Source organism: Tamandua tetradactyla, chromosome 2 (assembly GCF_023851605.1).
Source record: "Tamandua tetradactyla isolate mTamTet1 chromosome 2, mTamTet1.pri, whole genome shotgun sequence".
Lineage (NCBI taxonomy): Eukaryota > Metazoa > Chordata > Mammalia > Pilosa > Myrmecophagidae > Tamandua > Tamandua tetradactyla.
Window position 1 is genome coordinate 146243061 of NC_135328.1, and position 21888 is coordinate 146264948.

At 36.2% G+C, this 21888-nt stretch overlaps 1 protein-coding gene across 2 annotated transcripts in view; it reads left to right on the forward strand.

Annotated features, from left to right (window-relative positions):
* Positions 1–776: 776 nt before the first annotated feature.
* OPRM1 (opioid receptor mu 1) overlaps positions 777–21888 on the forward strand; it is a 212527-nt gene continuing 191415 nt past the window's right edge. For both annotated transcript variants that reach the window (XM_077149325.1, XM_077149324.1), the window contains exon 1: positions 777–1069. In XM_077149325.1, the coding sequence (XP_077005440.1) occupies positions 777–1069 (293 nt within the window). The remainder of the gene's footprint in view (positions 1070–21888) is intronic.

The following is a 21888-nucleotide window of genomic DNA, read 5'->3' on the forward strand; positions in this document are numbered from 1 at the left end:
AAAGGATCACTCTTGTTTCAGATAGGTTTGGAGGGCTGAAAATTCTCATCCAGTGACACGAAGTACGTGCTTACCTTTTCATGGATAGTGGGACTGACGCAAGGAGGGAAACAGAAGAGGATTTTGGGTCTGCTGCCCAAAATGATTGCGTTAGCAGTAGGGATAAATAGGGTTGGGATTTAGGGATTGTAAGAAGTAAATCAGGGCAATGACTTCCCCTTCAGATTATTAAAGAGAAAACGGTACTGGATAATAGAATGTTGTCCGTCCCCTTTCTTTTGCTTTACCTCTGCCAAAAACTAACTCTCGGTCTGTCTCACTCCCCACCCCTTCCTTTCTTCTACTATTCTTTCTTCTCTCTGCCCCTCCTCAGAAGTGTTTGCACAGAGGAATGCCTAACAGGAGACCGGCTCCTTGGATCGCTTTGCGCAAAATCCACCCGGTCTCTCCGCCCTCCCCTCCAGCCTCCGGATCCCTCAATGCCCTCCCTCCCCGCTGCCACCTCCGTCCCCCCACCGCTCCCGGCGGTATAGGCTTAGGGACGTGCCTTTGCGTACTACTATGGTGGGAGGGGGCTAAAAGCGGAAGATAATGTCAGATGTTCAGCTCTCCTCTTCTGCCTGAGGCTCCTCCGTGGCTCCGCCGGTGTGGGTCTCTGTCAGAAATAACAGGAGCTGAGACAACGGCTAGAAAAAGCAGCTGAAGCGCGTGGAGCCTGAAAAGTCCGGCTGCTTGCTGTTACCTCGCAGTGTGGTCCCTAGCCGGGCGTCAGCACCATGGACAGCGGCGCCATCCCTAAGAATGCCAGCAATTGCACGGAGTCCTTCATGCCCTCTTCGAGTTGCTCCCCAGCACCCAGCCCCGGTTCCTGGGTCAACTTGTCCCATTTTGATAGCAACCTGTCCGACCCATGCGGTCCGAACCGCACCGAGCTGGGTGGGAGCGACAGCCTGTGCCCTCCGACCGGCAGTCCTTCCATGATCACGGCCATTACCATTATGGCCCTCTACTCCATCGTGTGCGTGGTGGGTCTCTTCGGAAACTTTCTGGTCATGTATGTGATTGTCAGGTAAGAGGCGCCGGGACCGCAATCAGAGAGTTGGGAGACTAATAGGGGCAGGGAGTGACTCCTAAAATAGGCGGGAGGATGAACGAGGGAAGGTGAATAAGATCGACTGCGAAGACGACTGTGGATAGAATGTTTGCTGTTGGTGAGAGAAAATCTACTTTTTTGTTTTTCCCTCCGTTGATAAAGAATTCAAAATTTCAGGAACAGAGAAATTGCTTTGATAAACGCCATAAAGCTTTGACCAAAAAATCAATTAAAAATAAAAATTCCCTAGCTATTTCACTTATAAGGAATCGGGAACCCGGTAATTTGAGAAGGACAGGACAGCAATTCTAATTAATGGGGCCGAATCTCATCAGTTCTCTTAGGAGGTAAACCGTGACAATTTTCCTACTTCTTGCCTCACTGTACCATGGCCCCACCCCTTCTCTTGTCATAGTATCCTATATCCCAGTCTTCTTTCTCGAGGCCACCTTGGGTAAGGAAGATTTTCTTGGTGTCTCTCTCCAGCAAATAGTATTTCTTTGTTGTGACAAACCTGGCAATGTGTTGCCTAGACCAGTTTACAGTTAGCATCTGAGAATGTACCAGGAAAATCACCACTGGTATCTGGAATTGGGAGAGCGGTTCAGGATAACTGAAAGCTATGACTGTTTTCCAGTGCCTACACAATTCAAAACTAATCAGGAGTGATCAAAAGCAGCATAATTCTGCATTATAAGCTATAGTATAAAAAGTTGTAATAGGTATTCTGGAAAAAAAAACTGCCTTTATCCAATGAAGTTATTTCAAAAGAGTTTGCCCTCCACTTTCTGCTGCACAGATGCTCCAGGTTTATTTGGCAATGAGTATGTCAGATCTCAATACTGAATGAGATTGATAAAGATTGTGTTGGTGTTAATGAGTGTATGCAAATCCTACATGTGAACAGGAAAATATCATAGTTCATAAATTAGTAGTACATATTCACTTTTTATAAAAGTAGATAACTATTTCAGCACTTCAAATGGCTCCTGTTATGGGGTTTTCTTCTTCTAGGGGTTGTATGTATACCGAGACCATAGCTTTTCATATTTAGTTACAATATTTCCTTCACCTATTCAGCAAGCATTGCAGGTTTCAATGAGCTACCTAATCATTTAAAAAAAAAAATTCTGCCATTATGCTTTCATCACCAATGTGCTGAAATTGATTCTTTCTATCTATACATCTGATTTCTTTAATTAATAATTGCTAAAGAGTAAAACTAATTTTCTTGGTATTTTGATGAGGAATAAGACGAGTAGTGTCTCTGAGAAAAGAGCACCATCTATTGAGAAGACAGCTAATAACAGAAGGAAAAATGAAGGAAGGGAATCAATGGAAGAATTTACTTTTAAAAGGACTTACTTTATGAATCCAATATAAAGATCCAAAACAAATATAAAGACCAAGTCTTATATTGCAGCCATGATCATTAAAAGCATAATTAAAGGCCTGCTTCAAGAAAGGAAAATGTTTCCCATTTTTTCCTGGTAAATTGTAGATTCATAAAATCTAATAAAACTAGAAGGTACCATAGAGATTATCTATCCTAGATGAGTAAACTAAGGCACACAGAATATAAATGGACTCTCCAAGAGCAGATAGCTTATTAATTCACTACCACTGAATCTTTCTTAGCCAATATAATTTTCTGTTTATTAGGGAAGCAAGTCGTGATTTGAGTTAATTCAACTATTAGATAGGCAGATTGGATTTAATTAGTAGTGATCAGTGATAACTTGGGAGTAAATAATTATTCTATTTTTGTATCTGGAATCTTGGGAAGAAAAGGCACTAGGGAGAAATTCCCAAAGCATCTAGAAATTCTGCAATCTGAAACATCATCTTTTATTCCCTTCGATTACTTTTCCTCAGTATTTTCTTTTTTCATTGTTCTTCCCTCTTGTTTGTGCTTTTCTATAAAGATAGGGCAGCAGCTGGCAGTGGAATTAACAGATTGGTCTTCTTTTATTCTTATTAGGGGGCTCCTGGTTAGGTGAGTTTGTTTTAAAAACATTACCTCTGTGACAGACTGCTGACTTGAAAATGAATGGTGACATTGCATCTTACTGAGAACATGATAGTATACTTTACTTCACTGTACTGAAAGTTCTAACAGTACTATTTGAAAGATCACCCCAAACGCCCACCTGTGGCAAGGTGGATACTTAATTCGAAGTTAAATAAACTTTGGGGACTATGACTGTGGAACAGAAAAAATAGACATTTCAGTGACAAAGAAAGTGGTGGGGAAATTACCTGGGGTGTGAAGGAAGTATATCTCTTTAGCAGAGAATATTTAACTGAATTGTCTCAAGCTCTGGTGTTCTAAGCCCAAGGATATTATTACCCCAGTTAAAAGGACAGATATGATGTGACTTCTATTAAAGCATTGAAATGAAACACTGACTTTGTGGTACTATTTTGAATTCTACCACTTTTTAAGCTTCTGAATGGTTAAGTAGTTGCAGTTTTCTGAGCAGTTTAGGTAGCATATATTAGAAAGTCTTAACATTGAATGAATCTGAGACTCATATGAATATAGCAACAACAAGTGGTAATATAGATGCTGTGCTTAATGCTTTTCTGTCCTGTGTCTCCTAGCGTCACCATCACCATCATCATCAGCCCTCATGAACGACATTATAAAATAATATCACTTAGATACAGTTCTTACACGGTGATGTTCTAAGAACTATAAGGAAGAGAGATACTGCCATATGATCTAAAGGTTAAAATTCAGAAGCTTAATGACTGAATGTTGTAAGTATTCATCATCTGACAGCCTTAAAGTCTTAAAGAAAAAAATAATTGCAGGAGAGCAGTATTATAAAAATTAACACAAAGTACCTAAGAATATGGTGATCAAATCTTACACAAAATAGCAATCATTTTAAATGATGTAATGATAGTATACTAGTGTCCAAAATTTTTTGAAAGATAAGAATCAATAAAAATAATACATTAAGTTATCACCACCAGGGGTCTTTCATTTCTGAAAATATTTGACTAAAAGATTAACCATAACTGTAAAAACGGATATAGGCCAAGATGTGTTTATTTTGTGATCTTTTTCCCCCAGAATTTGCCCTTTAGTTATAAATATGGTCTCTGAAGACACTACTGAAAGAAGTGGAGGACTAGAAACTGTTAGTTTCCTTGGTTTGGATAAATCATGCTTCCAGGTAATGAAGAGCAATAAATTGCCTTAATTCTTAAGATAATTTCTTAAGCTGCCTAGATGATTCTCTATAAGACTAATTATCAGAGAAGAGCAGTTAAAGGACATGCAAGATGCTACTGTCATTTTTCTTTCACTAAAAAAAATTTCTGATTTTAGAGTAAGTCCTATGAGCTTTCTATACTGCTCTAAATACTTGATTAAATATTTGATTCAGGAATAAACTACAAAATGAATGTCATGCCTGAATGGACAGAAGTATGAGATTTTAGATGTAATTAAGATTTAGGTAACTGAGATAATAAGAAAAATAATGTTTTATCTAATTTATGAATAAGTATATATACATTATATATTTGAATTAATTTGAAGGAATATATCACTGAATATGGGTGCACTAGTACTTATCATAAAATTTTAAAAATAGCTTATTTAGAAAACTTAAGTAATAATGTTCACTTTTTAAAAAATCATGAAATATCCTAATTACAGAATGAATTTAAAGGAAAAATACCTCCTAAATAAAATTCAGTCCTTAACATGGTTGTTGACAACACAGCACAGCAATTTCATTGTAGACCTTTCATTTAACAATGGAGAGCTGCTGGTATCAACCAATACAATTTACACTTAATTACTATTTAATTGCTAATTATTTAATAATTATATTAATTATAATTATTATTGATATTGATAATACACTAATATAATATTTAATACTATATAATGAATTAATGGTAATCTAATACTATTAATTATTTTATTTCTATTCTGTCTTGAAGACCTCTTCCTCTGTGTGTCCTGAGCATACAAGTTGCTTTTAATTTCTCCTGTTGAAAGATAGCCTTGACATGGAGTTATCAACTGAGCTTCTTTTCCCTCTTCTTTATTTCCCTTCATTCCTGAAAGAATTTGCAGGTTTATATTTTATGAAAAATTTCCAACCTAAACAAAAGTATAAAGAATAATATCAGGAAAAGCATGTTCCTACCACTCTTACTTTTAAAATCATAATGTTGTGCAAAACTTCTTTAGATCCTTCTCTTTCATAAGATATATATGAAAATCATAAGATGAATATTCCAATAATTATGTTTTCAATAATATATATGTACATACAGTATATATCTATGTTTACATTTATAAATATCGCTGCCACAGCTTGAAGTCTCCAATCTGAGCTCATTTCTTTTGCTGCCCAGAGACCAGCACTATTAAGAATTTGGTGGTTACCAATCACATACATATTTCAAAAATTTTATTATGCATGTGTTTTTCCAAAAGCAAAATATAATCTTTTTGCATGTTCTTTAAACTTTACATTATTGGTATGATACTGGACATTAAAGTTATTACACATGATCTCACTGTTTGCCCAGAGTTGCTATCTTTCTAGAAGGGCAACGATAGAAACTAAATGTCAAACAAAACTACAAAGAGAAACTCTGGCTATTAATTTTTCTGAACACTTTTAACTGGTCCCTCTAAGACTAAAATTGTTATAAAGCCTTGTGATTAATACTCCCTTTATCCAGTGCATGGGCAGATGAGTAATAAAATAAAGACAAAAATAAGTAAATAAATAATGAGGGAGGGATAGCAGCCATGAGATATTTTGGATTGTTTTTTATTTTTGGAGTATTGAAAATGTTCAAAAATTGATTGTGGTGATGAATGCACAACTCTATGATGATAATATGAGCCACTGATTGTGTAGCTTGGATGGATTATATGGCCTGTGATAAATTACATTAAATAATTTGTAAATTATTATCTCAATAAATTACATTAAAATTGTTATAAAGGTTTCTTTGTAAGAATTTTCCCAAACTAATATTTTCATTAATATAGTAATATTACTAAACTAATGATATTATATTAATATATTGCTAATCATTATTAGTATATTAATATTAATTCCATATTAATATTAATGTTAAAATATATTATATTCATAGAGAATTATTTCAGCTATTGCTGCAACAAATAAATCTGTTCATGAGCATATAAACCCAACACAATTTTTCTGCTCCTAAAAAGGAAATAAAAGTAACTGGTCTCTGACTATGTCAAAATGTCATTCTATTGATTAACGTTAGCAATAGTTATTTTGAGAATTTAAACAACTTAGAGGATTTCCCACACAAAAAGGATAAAAATATTATTTCTTCTGGTATTCCATATTAGGTATTAACTGAAATAGAACTTTTAAGGTCTGTAAGAAAAATTTTAAATCTCATTTTGAAAAATAAATAGTATGAAACAGTATGACATTGAAACATATACTAGTGATAAATACAAAGACTAAATCTTCTGTAAAATTACAAAAAAAAAGAACTTCAAACTTTAACCTTCACAAAGTTTACTGTATATTTAACTGCAATAATGATTCATGGCAGTGATTTCCAAACTTGTTTTTATTTGTAGACATTTATTTAAAGAACGTGAAGGCTAATATATAAATCAGATCAAAGCAGAGCTGTTCACGTTTACTATGATTGGGACTCCCAGGAACACTTCACTGATCCCTCTATTGGTATCCCCTCAGCATCTCCATAGGGTTCCCAGGATTCCCTCAGGAAGCATTTTTAAAAACATTTTTTATTGTAAAATATAACATATATACAAAGCAAAGAAAGAAAAAATCAGTAATTTTCAAAGCATACTTCAACATGCAGTTACAAAACAGATCCCAGTTTGTCATAGCTAATTATTCCACCATGTCAGATTTTTCTTTCTAAGTGCTCCTAAACACTGGAGGCTAGATGTAGTATTAATACAGTGGGTCAGCAGTCATGCTTGTTTGTTAAATCCCATTTTGTCTGTTATACCTACTCCTTCTCCTCTGATCCCACTCCCAATTCACAAGGATCACTTGGCGATGCCCATTCAGACTTTTTCACATTGAAAAGGGGTGTTGACACTAACGGATAGGGGGATGTGATTGATTGATAATTCTGGAGAGGCTGGTCCCTCTGGGTTTCAGGATTTATCTGACCTAGAAACCCTCCAGGAACTATAGATTCCAGGAAAGCAAACCTAGTGCATGACACCTTTGTAGAGTCTCAGTTGGAGCCCTTGGTGTTCTCACAAGTCAACAGGAATGATGCTGCTTGGGCTTAAGCAAACCATGGCAATTAGCACTATCTAACTGAAGTTGCTTAAGAGTTGCCTCCAAAATAGCTTCTCGACGCCACTTGATCTCTCCTAACTATTGATGCCTTATTTTATTAGGCATCTTTAATGACTTTTTTCTTCCTCTTGATCTGGAAGGTGTTGTCCATCCCACAGTGCCAGGGCCAGACTCATCCCTGGTATTTTTGACTTATTTAATTTTTATATATTTACATTTTTATTTTTTCTTATTCTATTTTCTTTCAGTACTTTTCATTTACAATATAATTTTATTTTTGAAAAAACAAATAATTATCCCCCTAATCTGTAAGCATGCATATATATTTATGTCTGTATGGACATGGGGAAATACAGTTTAACAATGACTTTAGTTACCTGGGAGACTCAGAGGTAGAAAAGATAAAGGGAGGTAGTGATGATTTTTTCCCTTGTTTTGTCCCAGTAGTTGTCTGAACACATACTAACTTTGAATTTTTATTATTATAAAAAAAGAGAAATTAGAGACCATTTACTTCTCTCATATCACAGCCCCACCTCTGGGCAAGTTCCCATCACCTCTTCCCTGCTCTTCTATATAGTAACCTCTCTGGAAATTCATTTTCACCCCATTCCAGATACTCTCCGTCTAATAGGCAAGATAATCTTTAAAAAGTCTAAATCAGAACTCGGCAGTCTCTTGATTAAAAACCTTCAATGGATTTCCATTACACTTAGAACAAAATCCTAAATTTTCTTGCCTAAAGTGGCTCTGTGTGATTTGGTCCCAGCCTACCTCCCCAGCTCCTCCTTACTCCACTCCTCTCAAGCCCACGGGGCTCCAACCACACCTTTCCGTTGCTGGGATATGAGCAATTACATATTCTTGCTTTAGGGACTCCTTGTATCCTGTTCTCTGCCTCAAATACTCTCCTCCCACCTCAGTTTTGCTGGCTTAGTTTCATCTTCCCTTTTACTTTGTTTTTGCAGAATTTATTAAGACATATTTACATACTATATACTGCATCCAACAAATACAATATCTCACAGTGCCATCACCTAGTTGTGCACTCATGGTCACATTTATTAAACCATTTTATTGCTCCAAAAAAAACCCACACAGACACAAAAAAATAAAGCCCAAAACATCCCATACCCCTTATTTTCCTCTATTACTGACCCCTAGTATTGGTGAAAGGATATTACGATATTACTGTTAAGTATAGTCTGTAGCTTGCAATAGGCACTTTTTCCCATATACCAATCTATTATTAACGCTTTGTACAAGTGTCACACATTTGTATTAGCTCATGAAATAACTTATTTATATTTGTAATGTTAATCTTAAACAATGCCCACCGCAAGCTTCACTGTATTATACAATCCTTAAACTTCTAGCTTTTCTTCTGGTGACACTTAAATCCTAATTATAATCCCAATATTGAGCGACACTCACCTTTATTCCTTTCCAAACAAAACTGCTTCTCATTCTCTAGCTTCAATCTATCTCTTGGTAAACTATATTCTACATCTTATGACTATGAGTTTGCATATTCTGGTTAATTCACGCTAGTGAAATCATTTAATATCTGTCCCTTTGTATCTGACATTTCACTCAGCATTATGTCCTCAAGTTTCATCCATGTTGTTAATTGCTTCAGGACTTCATTCCTTCTTATTGCTGAGTAATATTCCATTGTATGTATATATGACATTTTGTTTATCAGTTCATCAGTCTATGGGCACTTGGGTTGTTTCCACCTTTTGGCAATTCTGAATAATGCCACTAGGAACATCAGTATGCAAATGTCCATTCATGTCCCTGCTTTCAGGTCTTCTGGGTATATATACTAAGTAGTGGAATCTCAGGCAGCATTTTAAACAATGACTTCCATATTGTTTCACATCCTTTTACGTCCCACCTTTAATACCTACCGTTGCTGTGGCACGCTGTTTTGCCCAGGCATAACTGCATCTCACCTCACCTTAGCTACATCAATCTCATTAGCTTTCTTCCCTAGAGATATTCTGACCCCACTACCCTCTGCACAAATCAGCCTGGCATTCACACACGCACTTCCTGGAATATGAGAAAGTTAATCCTCATGGAACACCCTTCAATTAAGGGGACTAAAAATCATAAGGTACCTTCTGGTAGTAAGGTCTCCTTTGGCAAATTCAGTGACCGTTTCTTCCTAATTTTACCAGTTATAATACGAAGAGAAAAAAGAACTCATCTACAAAATTAAATAATCTTGGTTCCAATTGTATGTCAACCCCAATGGATTCAGCGTAACCCCAAATGGACATTTCTCTCTGTCTCTCTTGATCTTCCTTTTACTTCTGTATGTATGTGTATGGGTGCTTGTGTTGGCATTGCTCACTCTCTCTTTACTTTACAGGGAGATAGCTTAAATATTTGCCTTCAAAAATTAATCATGTTCAGATATTGTATTCCAAAATAATGCAGAGATACATTTGTTCTATCAAACCTGATCAAATGAAACTTTGCAAACAAGTGTTTAGGACTTTTCCTCGTGGTGGAACATATGATGGGTTCCAATGAAGAAATATCTCTTTGCTTCAGATTTAAGTTTTTGTCCAAGCAAGAATATTGTCAAGTACAGTTTTGTTTTGTTTTTAATCCAAGCTTCAGTTTAATAGTTGTGCATAAGTGGGTGTCCTAAAATGATTCTAATCGTAACCATTCTGATAAAATAAAAAGTATCAGTCTAATTTACTTTTTTTTTTTTTTTGCTATATAGCAGGGTCACATTTCATTCTTTTTCCATGTGAGTATCCCATTATTACAGCACCATTTGCTGAATTTTTATTTGTTTACTGGCTGGTTTTGTTTTGGGGAAGTACATGCGCGAGGAATCAAACTCAGTCTCCTGCATGGCAGGCAAGAACTACCACTGAACTACCTTTGCACCCCCAAAAGTATCAGTCTAAAAGTATTAGTCTAATTTAAATTAATGTTTGAATAAATTAAAACAAGCTGTCCAGTTACTGTCTTCAAATGTGCATGTTTTCACCTTTATACTTTTTTCTTCATTTTTTCTCCACTCTATTTTCCTCCTGAATCTCTCTACTTTTTTCTTACCAAAATCCCTCTTATCTTTCAAAATCCAATTTAAATCTGTTCTTCCTTGCATCTTCCCCAAATTACTCTTACTGCCAGCTTCCTTGCATTGGGATCTATAATACATATTTATCACTGTGAAAAATGTGAACATTTTCAAATAGCCTTATGAAATGTCACTTGATCACCCTTGGAGATCTGATCCACAATTATCTCTCTAGGTTAGCTAAGAAAGTCAACATTTCAAAATTGAGCAACAGAATTGTGCATTTTTAAAATACTCTATCATATGAAGTTTTCAGAAGTTCAGATTAAATTCTATTCAGACAATTCTCTCAATCCACTGCTTTCTCCATGCTTATTTAGCTTTTAGGGCTTATGTCATGAAAGGTGATCTGTAACAGTGTATTAATCCTAACAAAACATAAATTCACACATGCGTATCTTTCTATATATACACAAATGAGTCTTTTAACATTGAATGGGGAAGAGATTGCTACTCTTACAACAGAAACACAGAAGGTAGAATTTAAACAAGTAAAAAATAAAAATGTAATATATATACAAATGATCATCTAGAAAATATGTTTTAAAACTTAGCTGAAGAAGAAAATTAGCAAGCTATGTACAATATTACGTGCTACAGCAAGTTCAATCATGAAGACAAGTTTTGTGTTTTTATTACCATGAATTATACTCAGAGGGAATAGTTTGAAAACAAAATGAATTCCCATGTGACTCAATCATTGCCCTGTCACCTGAAACCTAGGCATGCCATGCAAATTGAAAAATATATATGACATGCTTTGTAACACATAGCAAAATGAAATTCTCACAGTAAAATTGATTGCTTATATTTTAAAAAATAGAGTTGAATTTAAATGAGCTCACGTCAGAATTTCCCCTCTTTTTACCACATTTAGACATACGTATGACTCATCTTCTCTGGTCTGAATGTGCTTACTTTGCTCAGTCCAGGCTAAGGGTCTGCATCCCTTTTCCCTCAAGGGCCAGACAGAGGGTCTCTGCTGCAGCTACTCAACTCAGCAGTTGTAGCATAAACCACCCATAGACAACACAGAAACAAGTGGGCATGCTGTGCTCCAACACAACTTATTCTATGAATACTGAAATCTGAATTTTCATATAATTTTCTCTTCTTGAAATATTATTGTTCTTTCAATTTTTTTCAACCACTTAAAAAAGTAAAATCATTCTTAGCTGGGCCAGCCATACAAAGGAAAGTGGTAGGCATTTGCCAATTCGAGTACAGGGCATGATAAGATGATTTTTAATCTTGCAATGGTCAGGAAATAAGGACATATTGCCTTTTTTGGCAAAATTGATTACATGTTGTTTAATAGATAACGACAATGTACTTTGTTAAAATAATCTAGTTCCAATACAGTATTTTTCATCAGCAGAAAGTAGCAATGCAAATATGAAATTTAATGCAAGGCAGCACAGTTGCTATGGATTGTTATGGCAGAGGATATTGCTTTTCTGGAACAGATGTTGAAGTTGGGTTAGAATAGCAGGCCCCACTCCTTGATCTCCAACTCCACATTTGACCTCTGTGATCTGCAATGTCATTAACACCCTTGGTCAGTGGTTAGGGAGTCAGTGCTTAGATAATAACCTTCCTGAAGAATTTCTCTCCATCAGATATGTTTTACGATTATCTTGAATCAGTACAATTTTCTAGGCTTTCTCACAGTATTTTCATCATCAGTCATTTGGAAGCTTTCAGGAAAAACTGAAACTGTCCCCTGCAAATGTATATGAACTTCTTAGCAACTAGAAAATCTGTTCTCAAGGACACTTCTGCCAGCCACCTGCAACCCCCTCGCCCCCTGGCTTGTGTATGGCAGCTCCATTTCATTCTATCTCTCTTTATGCTTTTTCAAGGCCAAAACACATGGCTCGGAATTTTTTTCCTTTTCTTTCTGACTTACGTAATTTGCTCATTTTTTTAAAACGTGTTTTCTGCTGTTCTCTAACCTTGTTTTGAAACTGCTTTTCCTTATGTTTTAGAACTCAGACTGTCTAGCTGGATAAAAAATGGGCACTGTGGTAGGACAAGGTGTTTGGATATCTACAATCTCTTGGCTTCTTTTCCTAATTTTGCTCACTGATTACCTAAAGACTTACTGAAATCTCCTCCCTGCCTGACATCCTTAATTCCATGCCCATGTCTCTAAGTGACTGCCTCTTTGATCTGTGTGCACAGAGAAAAAATTTTCTGGCATGTACTGAAATTCTTTAGATTAGGCCACATGGCCACCAGGCAGAATTTGGAAGAGGTGCTTTAATTGGGTAACATAAAGTCCAGCTGAAACATACTGTATTTTTCAGACTCTTTTATGTTAAAATTGGGTCTAGCATCTAGCAAGGAACCTAGACAAGATAAAATGAACAATGAGGGTGGGGTAATGGTGGCTCAGTGGCAGAATTCTCACCTGCCATGCTGGAGACCTGGGTTCAATTCCCAGAGCCTGCTCATGCAAAAATAAATAAATAAACAAACAAATAAATAAATAAATAAATAAATAACAAAAGTTGAGTTCTCTTCTAATTGTTCAAAAAAAAAAAAAGGAAGCCCCCACTAAAGACTATTTAAATAAAATCTCTGGGGGAGCTCCTGAGCATAGGTTTTCCTAAAAGATCTCCAGGCCACTCAGCATGCAGCTAAGGTTGAGGGACACAGATCTGGTCCCTTATATCCATTTTCTCTGAAGATAAGAAAACTGAGTTCTGATTGTCCTAGATATTTAAGAGGTCTGTCCATGCATTCCACTTCTCTGAATTATAGGAAGCTGCTTAGAATCAGGGGTAAATTAAATTACCTCATAGGAAAACTGAAGCTCAGGATGTTTTAAATTTTGGCCTACCGTTAACCAACTCCCTTATGACAGGACTAGTGGAGTGGGTAGAGCACGAAAATTGAAATGAGCAGACTCATGTTGGAATCTCTACCACTTCCTAGCTATGTGAAATCACTAAACCCACCTGAGTCTCTCACTTTTAATAAAGGAATCATAATTACATTCAATCTCACGTGGGTTTTGGGTCCAATTTAGATAAGAAACATGAAAGTATGTGGTAAACCATGAAGTGCTGTACAGAAGGGAGGAGCTTTGTTATTTGCTTCCAGTGCAGCTTCACTCCCACCAGACTCACACCATCAGCCTGTGGCATCTCAGTGCTCGCCCAGTGTTTTGCCTTCCCCAGGTCAAGATTTCTACCCATCATATTTCAAATGATAAGTTTTCTCTTTAGAACTGCAATTTCTAAACTAGAATAAAGAGCTGTTTTTTCTGTAGAGACAAAGCAAAGCATCCATTGCCCAGGTGTATCTTCTTCTTGATCCAGCCAACTCCTTCCGGACACATTGGATCATTTTAAAATCACCTTACTGGTGCCATGGTGTTGAGAAGACAAATCTAAGGACAGAAACTGACACTTATTTGGCTTCTTATTGATAAGTCCTTTATGTTATTTAATAAATTCGGAGAGGAAAGAAAGATGTTAAGCCAATTATTTTTGTGGACAAAGAGCTATTTTTGCTAGTAAATGCTTCGCATTTAAACTGATGATAAAGCTGAAGAGTCTGAAGCAAGATCTAACTCTAAATGCTGACTGCCTATGATGACACTCCTTTTTACCTAGCAGAATTGATCATTTGAACAGAAGAAACAACATAACACTGATGTTCTCTGAACATTAGATCTGAAAATTCCGGCATTTAATAGTCCACACTTGTGAAGAGTCCTGGCCTATGATACAAGCCTGATCTGCTAATCACAGTAAAATTGGTCAAAAGATGAAGTTCTTTGGGGAGACCACATTGATGATGATTCAGTCAGTCTGGGTGAGTGTCTGTGAATCCCTAACACCTTCATAAATGGACTTTACACGGACTGGAAACACACTGCCTGTTGGCTTCCTACATGAGGGTGGTAAACCCCATAAATGAAGCAAGCACAGGGCACAGTATACAACATCATCTTTGAGGCGTACAGTGTCCCTGAAAACTAAGACTGCTCCTTTCAGAGGCTCTAAACTAGATCAATGAAAGGGAAGGCCTTCTCTGCATCTGAGCATTTTCTCACTGAAGCACAGAGTTCGGTGCCAGTGAGAGGTTGCGCATTTTGTGGGGGAGTATTAAATGTTAATTGAAAAATGTTGCCGGCAGTATAACCCGAAGAGCAGAACCTGGCTGCGCCTGCCAAGAAGAACAAAGGGAGTTATTATCGACATTATAATTTTGTACTTACTCAACCCCCATCAGCTCTGGAAAGGAAACCACATGAGTTGAACAAAATTAAACAGGAGAATACTTCTTGTGGTGCTGGTAATTCAAGGCCACTAAAGAAAGGGTTCCTATTAAAAGCTGACAACATTGAAATCCTTCAAATAGTCTTCCCTTCTGATAACAAAAAAAAAATCCTATTTAACTTCTTTGAAAAATAACAAAACATAATATCTAAGGAATAACGAGCACACCTCAAAATGTTATAGGAATTTAAATTTTTCATTATGAGCAATTGATTCTCATAAAATTTTTGTGAGCATAGACTGGGAAGGAATTGTTAACTTGAACTAATATTAAAGGTGAAACTGAGAATCATTTATCTATTTAATATATTTCTAGAGCACCAACTATGCTACAAAGCACTCTCCTAGGAGCTCAGGATACACCCATGAACAAGACGGGCATAGTCCTAATTCTCCCCAAATGGACAGGAAAGTAGAGAACAAAATTAAACAATTTCTCCAGCTAATTAATGCCAAAGAGAGGGCTATATTAACTACACATGGGTGCTTTCAACCATACCATCATACACTGTTCCTATGTTTATTACACTTAATTATTGCAGTACATCTTTCTCCACCATAAAGCCCATCCATGGGATAACTTCTGACTTAACTCTACTGAACTTTACAAATTTCTTTTACTTATGTCTCAGAGACAAAGAGAAGAAAGCACGTGGAAAGAACCTTGATCAATCTTTATAAAATGAGAGAGAACACAATCGACCATAACTTACAAGTGATTCTCAAAGCAGATATTGTCAACGTATTACAAATAGTGAAGCTATTACAATGGAATACTAGACTCCTGGACGTCTGAGATTTACAAGAAAAAAGTCCCAAGAATTATTGCTTCAGGACAGCTGTTAGTGTGACACTGAACTGCAACAATGGCCATTCTGCTTATGTCTATCCTACCCCACATGAACAGAGGCAGGAGAAAGATCAAGTTGAAAGTCAGAACTAGAAGTTCTGTGCTCAAAGTTACCATCCTTACTGGGGAATTTAGAACAGAAGTTTCAAAGAAGAAATTGATGTCACCCTAAAAATGGGATTGTTGATCTGAGCAAAGGAGAAGTTCCTTGCATATAGACAAATAAACCATGTGTCCACAAAAGGCACTAAGTACATCAGTCAATGCCACAAAGCATATCTTTAAAAAAATCATCTTTTCCACAGTGATGACTGTGGAATTATTTTCTCAGCAATTTAGAAACTCAAAACAATAGCACAAGGGGCCAGTCCGCAGTGGCTCACTGGCAGAGTTCTCACCTGCCATGCCAGATATCGGATTCGATTCCTGGTGCCTGCCCATGGGAAAAAAAAAAAAAAACAATAACACATGGATGAAGGGATTACCATGTCCTCTATGTATCCTTGTCTTTGTTAATGTATTTTTTATAAAGACATATACCTTCTGCCTCGAACTTAAAAAAATTTGCTTTAAGACTAGTACAACAATGGTATGTTCTTATACAATGAAATCATGCTTTGGTATAGATGAGATTTTTTGTTTTCATAGGTGTTTGAGATTAAGCTGATATTTCAAACATAAAATATTAGCATTCTAATTGAAATAAGATATGAATCTTAATAAACCCAAACATTTTTGGAACAGTTGGCTACAAGACCTTTGAAAATAGTTGGGTTTTCGAAACAATCATAAGTCAGGATGTCCCAATTACCCTTAAAACACACAAGGAATGTATGCACAAGGGAAATTAAAATAACACTTTTATAATTACAAATACTTAATCAAGACCCATATGATAAGAGCAAGTAAACATAAGCAAAAGAGAACATGTGGTCACTAGCGTTTGCCTTTTTGGAGAATAGCGTTTGCCTCATTAAATTTGAAATCCATGATATGCATCTTCATCATCATCATCATCATCGAGTTAACATTTACTGAAGCTATTTCATGTCAGACTCCATACTAAACACCTTTAACACTCGGGTGATTTTTTAATTCATTTTTATACCACAATTTAAGGAAGGTACTAATATTTTCCAGATTTTATAGATGAGGGAAATAGAAGTCGGAAAATTTAAATAATCACCTTTGTCCAGCTAATAAATGATAGAACTAAGAATTGAGTCAAGATCTATATACCCTGGAATTTTAGCTCTTCAAAACTGTTCCATTTATTTGCATCAAAATAGATTTCCAAGCCAGTTATTGAAGCTTCACTTGGATGGCCAAAAGGCCCAATATCTTAGCTTCCTTATCTCACTTGCCAAAATGCTCACTAATTGGCAACCTACTCTTCACTTTTTCTTTATTGACAGGCTCTGCTCCATTGAAATGAGAAAGAAGGAAATAGTAAACCTGTCTCCATACAGGCCTAACTGGAATTTCCCTTCATATTAGATTGTGACATTTTGAATTGACTTTATGTCTCTGGACTAATTAGATCTAGGTCTTTGATTGAATCAGCCTTACAGCCTGAAAAAATAGAATCCATTAATTATTTGTAGAACTTCTAATTATAAAAGCTCAATGGCAATTTAAAGGTGCTCTTATACTTTGACTATCTTCAACAGCATAGTTACCTATGGTATGACAAGTGGATGCTAATAACTTAAATCAAAAAACATTTATCAAGAGACCACCAGTGTGCCAGGTGAGGGGAGCTGTAGATCTAGTCAAGTTTTCTTGATCTATTATCAACCAAGCACCATGCCATTTTCACATTTCGCATTCACATTGGTGATATTTGTTTACATTGTGGGGAAAAGGAAATTTCCAGTTTGGAGAATGTAAACTCCTAGTGCACAGATGTTTTCTGTTTTCTTCACTGCTTTATCTCAGAACCCAACAGTGCAACGAATTATCATAGGACATGCAGTAGCTGAAATTTTTCAAAACACAATACTGATTAAAGTGCTGTGTTAATACTTGATTTATTTCAGTCCTCTATGTTTCAGCTCAACATTCTGGTGTGTGAAAACAGTTTTAGATCATAGTTCCTCTCTCTGGGAGTTCAAGAATGAAAGAAATATGTAATTCCCAAGAGTGAAAATGCTTATAAAAAGGGTAACTATTGTTTGATTTAGAAGCAATGATTTTTAATCTTTTTTAAAAATTTTTATTAGAGAAGTTGTGGGTTTACAGAACAATCATGCATAAAATACAGGATTCCCATATACTACCCCACCAGCAACAATTTCACTGGTATGGAAAATTTGTTTCAGTTGATAACAGGTTTTTGGTAATTCTACTATTTTTTTTTACCAGTAGTAGTTACATTTGTTACAACAGATGAAAGATTATTAAAGTGGTACTATAACTATTGTCCATAGTTTACATAGGGGTATTTTTCCCCATATTCCCAACCTATTTTTTTCATGCATATCTTTGTTTCATTACTCATCTGCCCATACTGGATAAAAGGAGTGTCAGTCACAAGGTTTTTACAATTACATGGTCTCATGATAAAAGCTATATAGTTGGACAGTCATTATCAAAGATCAAGGCTATTGGATTACAGTTCAACAATTTCAGGTATTTCTTCCTGACTATTCTGATACACTAGAAACTGAAAAGAAATATCTATATGAGTCAGTAGTCATAATGAATTGCTAAATCCTAATTTCTCAGCTATACCTCCTCCCTCTAATTTGATCATTCTCATAATTTTCGGGGATAACTGAGCAATGGCCATTTTAACTTCCTAATGCTGGAAAGGAGGTGTCAACTTTATAGGGTGGAAGAATGAAACTGGTTGATGTTCTTAGAGAGACTGATACCTCTGTATATCAGGGCTTATCTGGCCTAGAAACAATCTGGAGGCCTTAAATTTCTGAAAAATTAAACTTACTAAGTAGATCATTTATACAGCCCAGAATATTCTTTAGGGTGAACAGAAATACCGTTGCTTTGGGGTCTGGATTCTGTAGCAATATGCAATATATGGCTGAAGCTTGCCTAAGAATAACCTCCAGAATGACTCGCAACTTTATTTGAAATCTCTTGACCACAGAAACCTTATTTTGTTTCATTTCTTTTTGCCTTTTTGGTCAAAAAGACATTCTTGATCCCATGACACCAGGACAAGGTTCATCCCTTGACTCCTTATACCCCTGGGAGTCATGAAACATATTTACAAAGATTATTTTCCACATTCAAGTTGACAAAAGAACCTAAGTCCATGGAACATCTGACTTTTCCTTCTCTAATGTCTTTGTCCAAAGGAATTCACATGGGAAGAGGGCTATGAGAAGATAATAGCGATTGAGGAAAATTGAGTCTGGAAAAAAGAAGGAAATCTGGAAGAATTTCAAGACAATCAATATGGGAGTAGAATAATTATGAATTTACATGAGTATTTTGCTAAGGAATCCCACTATTAAATTCAAGGAAAGGCATCCCGCTGCTCTATACCATTGGCTCCTTAGTGAGCAAACACCATATGGACAGGTTAGGGGCAAGTTAGCTGGAATTATTACTAAGTCAAAGTAACCGGGCATGACAGTGTAACTCCAAAGAACCTAAATGAAGCAGTACTAGAAACACCCCCACCACCCCCCTTCTAACTTGGGGCTCTTACTCATAAATCCATCTTTTGATTCTCAGATGGCTTATAGCGGTCACTCAGTGAAAAGCATGGACACTTAGTCTATTAAAAGGCCCATATCAAATTCTTCCCAGAAGATAAATTTCTTGCCAGTTCACTCCATAAGCCATACCCTTAGAAACAGATTGGAGAAGAACACAATGTTCTTCTTACCAGAACACTGGTAACTCTTGAGGGAGTTACCAGTAAATAGATTTCTGCTTCTAACATCAACATGATAGCCAGAAAACTAAAAAACATTGGGAATGGAATTTTTGTAGTCAGGTATTTTTTCCCCCTGAAAAGCCAGTGGATTTATGCCTCCCCAAGAGAAGGAGGATAAGTAAACAATGGCCACATTACTAGGAGAACAAAAGGAATGGGATTCTTCTCCAGCATATGAGGAGAAGGAAGTCTGAAGGCAATGTTCTAACTAAGGAATCTATATCTACTCTAGAGAAGTACCATACAAGAAGCTGCCACTAGGAGAAGAAAGGATATTTTCTGGCTCCTACTATTCACCAACCATTTCACAGACATTTGAGAGAGCAAAGTTTAATCAAGAAAAGGAAATCCTACGTCACACAGCAGAAAACAAACTGGTGGTAAAATTTAATAGTCAGCAAAATTAGATTATTTAAAGTTGTTTAACAGTGGTTTATATTCTGGAAAAAAGATAGATGATAGGCTAATTGGGGAAACTAGATTTAGATTTGTGTCTGATACAATTTTGGGTCAACCCTAAAGTTGTACCTTCCTGTCACCATCAGAGACAAAATCCCAGACAGAATGAGCCAGGCCTGTTACCCTGAGACACAAATGCAGTATTGTCATGGACAATCTATGGGTAAAGAAGTAAAGTTTGAATAATTGAAACTTTCGTGTCATCTAAATTCATTTAGGCATTTATTGCAATGTTGACTTACCATTTCCTACCTTGACATACTGCTCTGAAATCACCTGGTTCTGACCTCTCACTGGGCTGACAGTAATTCCATCTCAGGCAAGAGGGACACATCTCACTTGAGAACTGTCATGCCCCAGGGCCTGGCACAGCGTGTGACAAAAGAGAAGTGTTAAATTAATGTATGTTGACTCAGTGTTGACCCTGAGTGGAGATCACAATGAAAAAAAGTAATTATGAAAATAGTTAACATTATAGCATTTCCCTTACAAACGGAAAGGTATTCTATGAAAATTGAAAAGATGCTTAATAATTCTTAAGATGCTTTATTTCATCCATAATGTCCAATATAATTTCATTTTTAGCTAGAAGTTGTGAAACGCATAACTTTGATCATTAAGTTACAGTATAAAAGTACAACAAAATGTTACAAGAATTTGTCCTTAGATGTTAAATTTATGGTGGTTTCTGATTTACTTTTTTGCATATTTCAGTATTCTTTAGACTTTTAAAGATGACTATGTAATTATATTACTAGGAAAAATAAAATAAATGATATGAAAATAAAGAGGAGAATATTTCTAGAGTAATAGATGATCCTGAAGGCAATAAAATATTGCATTAGTAGGCTTTTCAACAAAATATAAGTCAAGGTCACATTTGGAGTTTTTAACTAAAGACATAGTTATAAATGCTAATTTGTAACTAGAAATGTTAGTAATGCCAAATGAGTCTTCCAAGCTTAGAAGACAGCTCTGTATTGATTGAATAACCCTTGTTGTACCATATGACTAAAATCTCAGGCTTTAAAAAGTAATGGGGCTATTTCCTCTGCCATATTACTGGTTTATTCGTGATTCATATTTTCTCCTAACAAGTGCTAGAAAATTCTCTACAGGGGAAAGAAAATATCTTCCAAAATATCTGTCTGAAAATACTCAGAAAATAATCTAAAAAACTGCTTTCTGTTTCCTAGAGAAGTCCAGATAAGCATGATAGCTAAATTGTAAAGGGTTATTGTTTTAGTGTGCTAGCTGCCAGAATGCAGCACACCAGAGATGGATTGGCTTTTAATAGAAGGGGATTTATTTTGTTAGTTCTTCAGAGGAAAGGCAGCTAACTTTCAACTGAGGTTCTTTCTTACGTAGGAAGGCACAGGGCGATCTCTGCTGGCCTTTTCTCCAGGCCTCTGGGTTCCAACAACTTTCCCCAGGGTGATTTCTTTCTGCATCTTCAAAGGCCTGGGCTGAGCTGCTGAGTGCTGAGATGGGGTATGCTGAGCTGCTTGGGCTGTGCTATATTGAGCTCTCTCATTTAAATACCAGTCAATTAAATCAAACATCATTCATTGCAGCAGGCACACCTCCTAGCCGACTGCAGATGTAATGAGCAGCAGGTGAGGTTCATGTACCATTGGCTTATGTCCACAGCAACAAAACTAGGCACCTTCACCTGGCCAAGTTGACACCTGACCCTAACTACCATAGTTATGTTATTCTTGAATGCAAACAATCTTCATAAATATATGATTTGTATAAGTCAAGATCTAAAGGAACTAATTGCATTACCATTCTTTTTCCTGCAAGTTTTTCAGGAAAATGTGGACAAATTTTGAAAATTTTTGGATAGCTACTATTGCAGGAA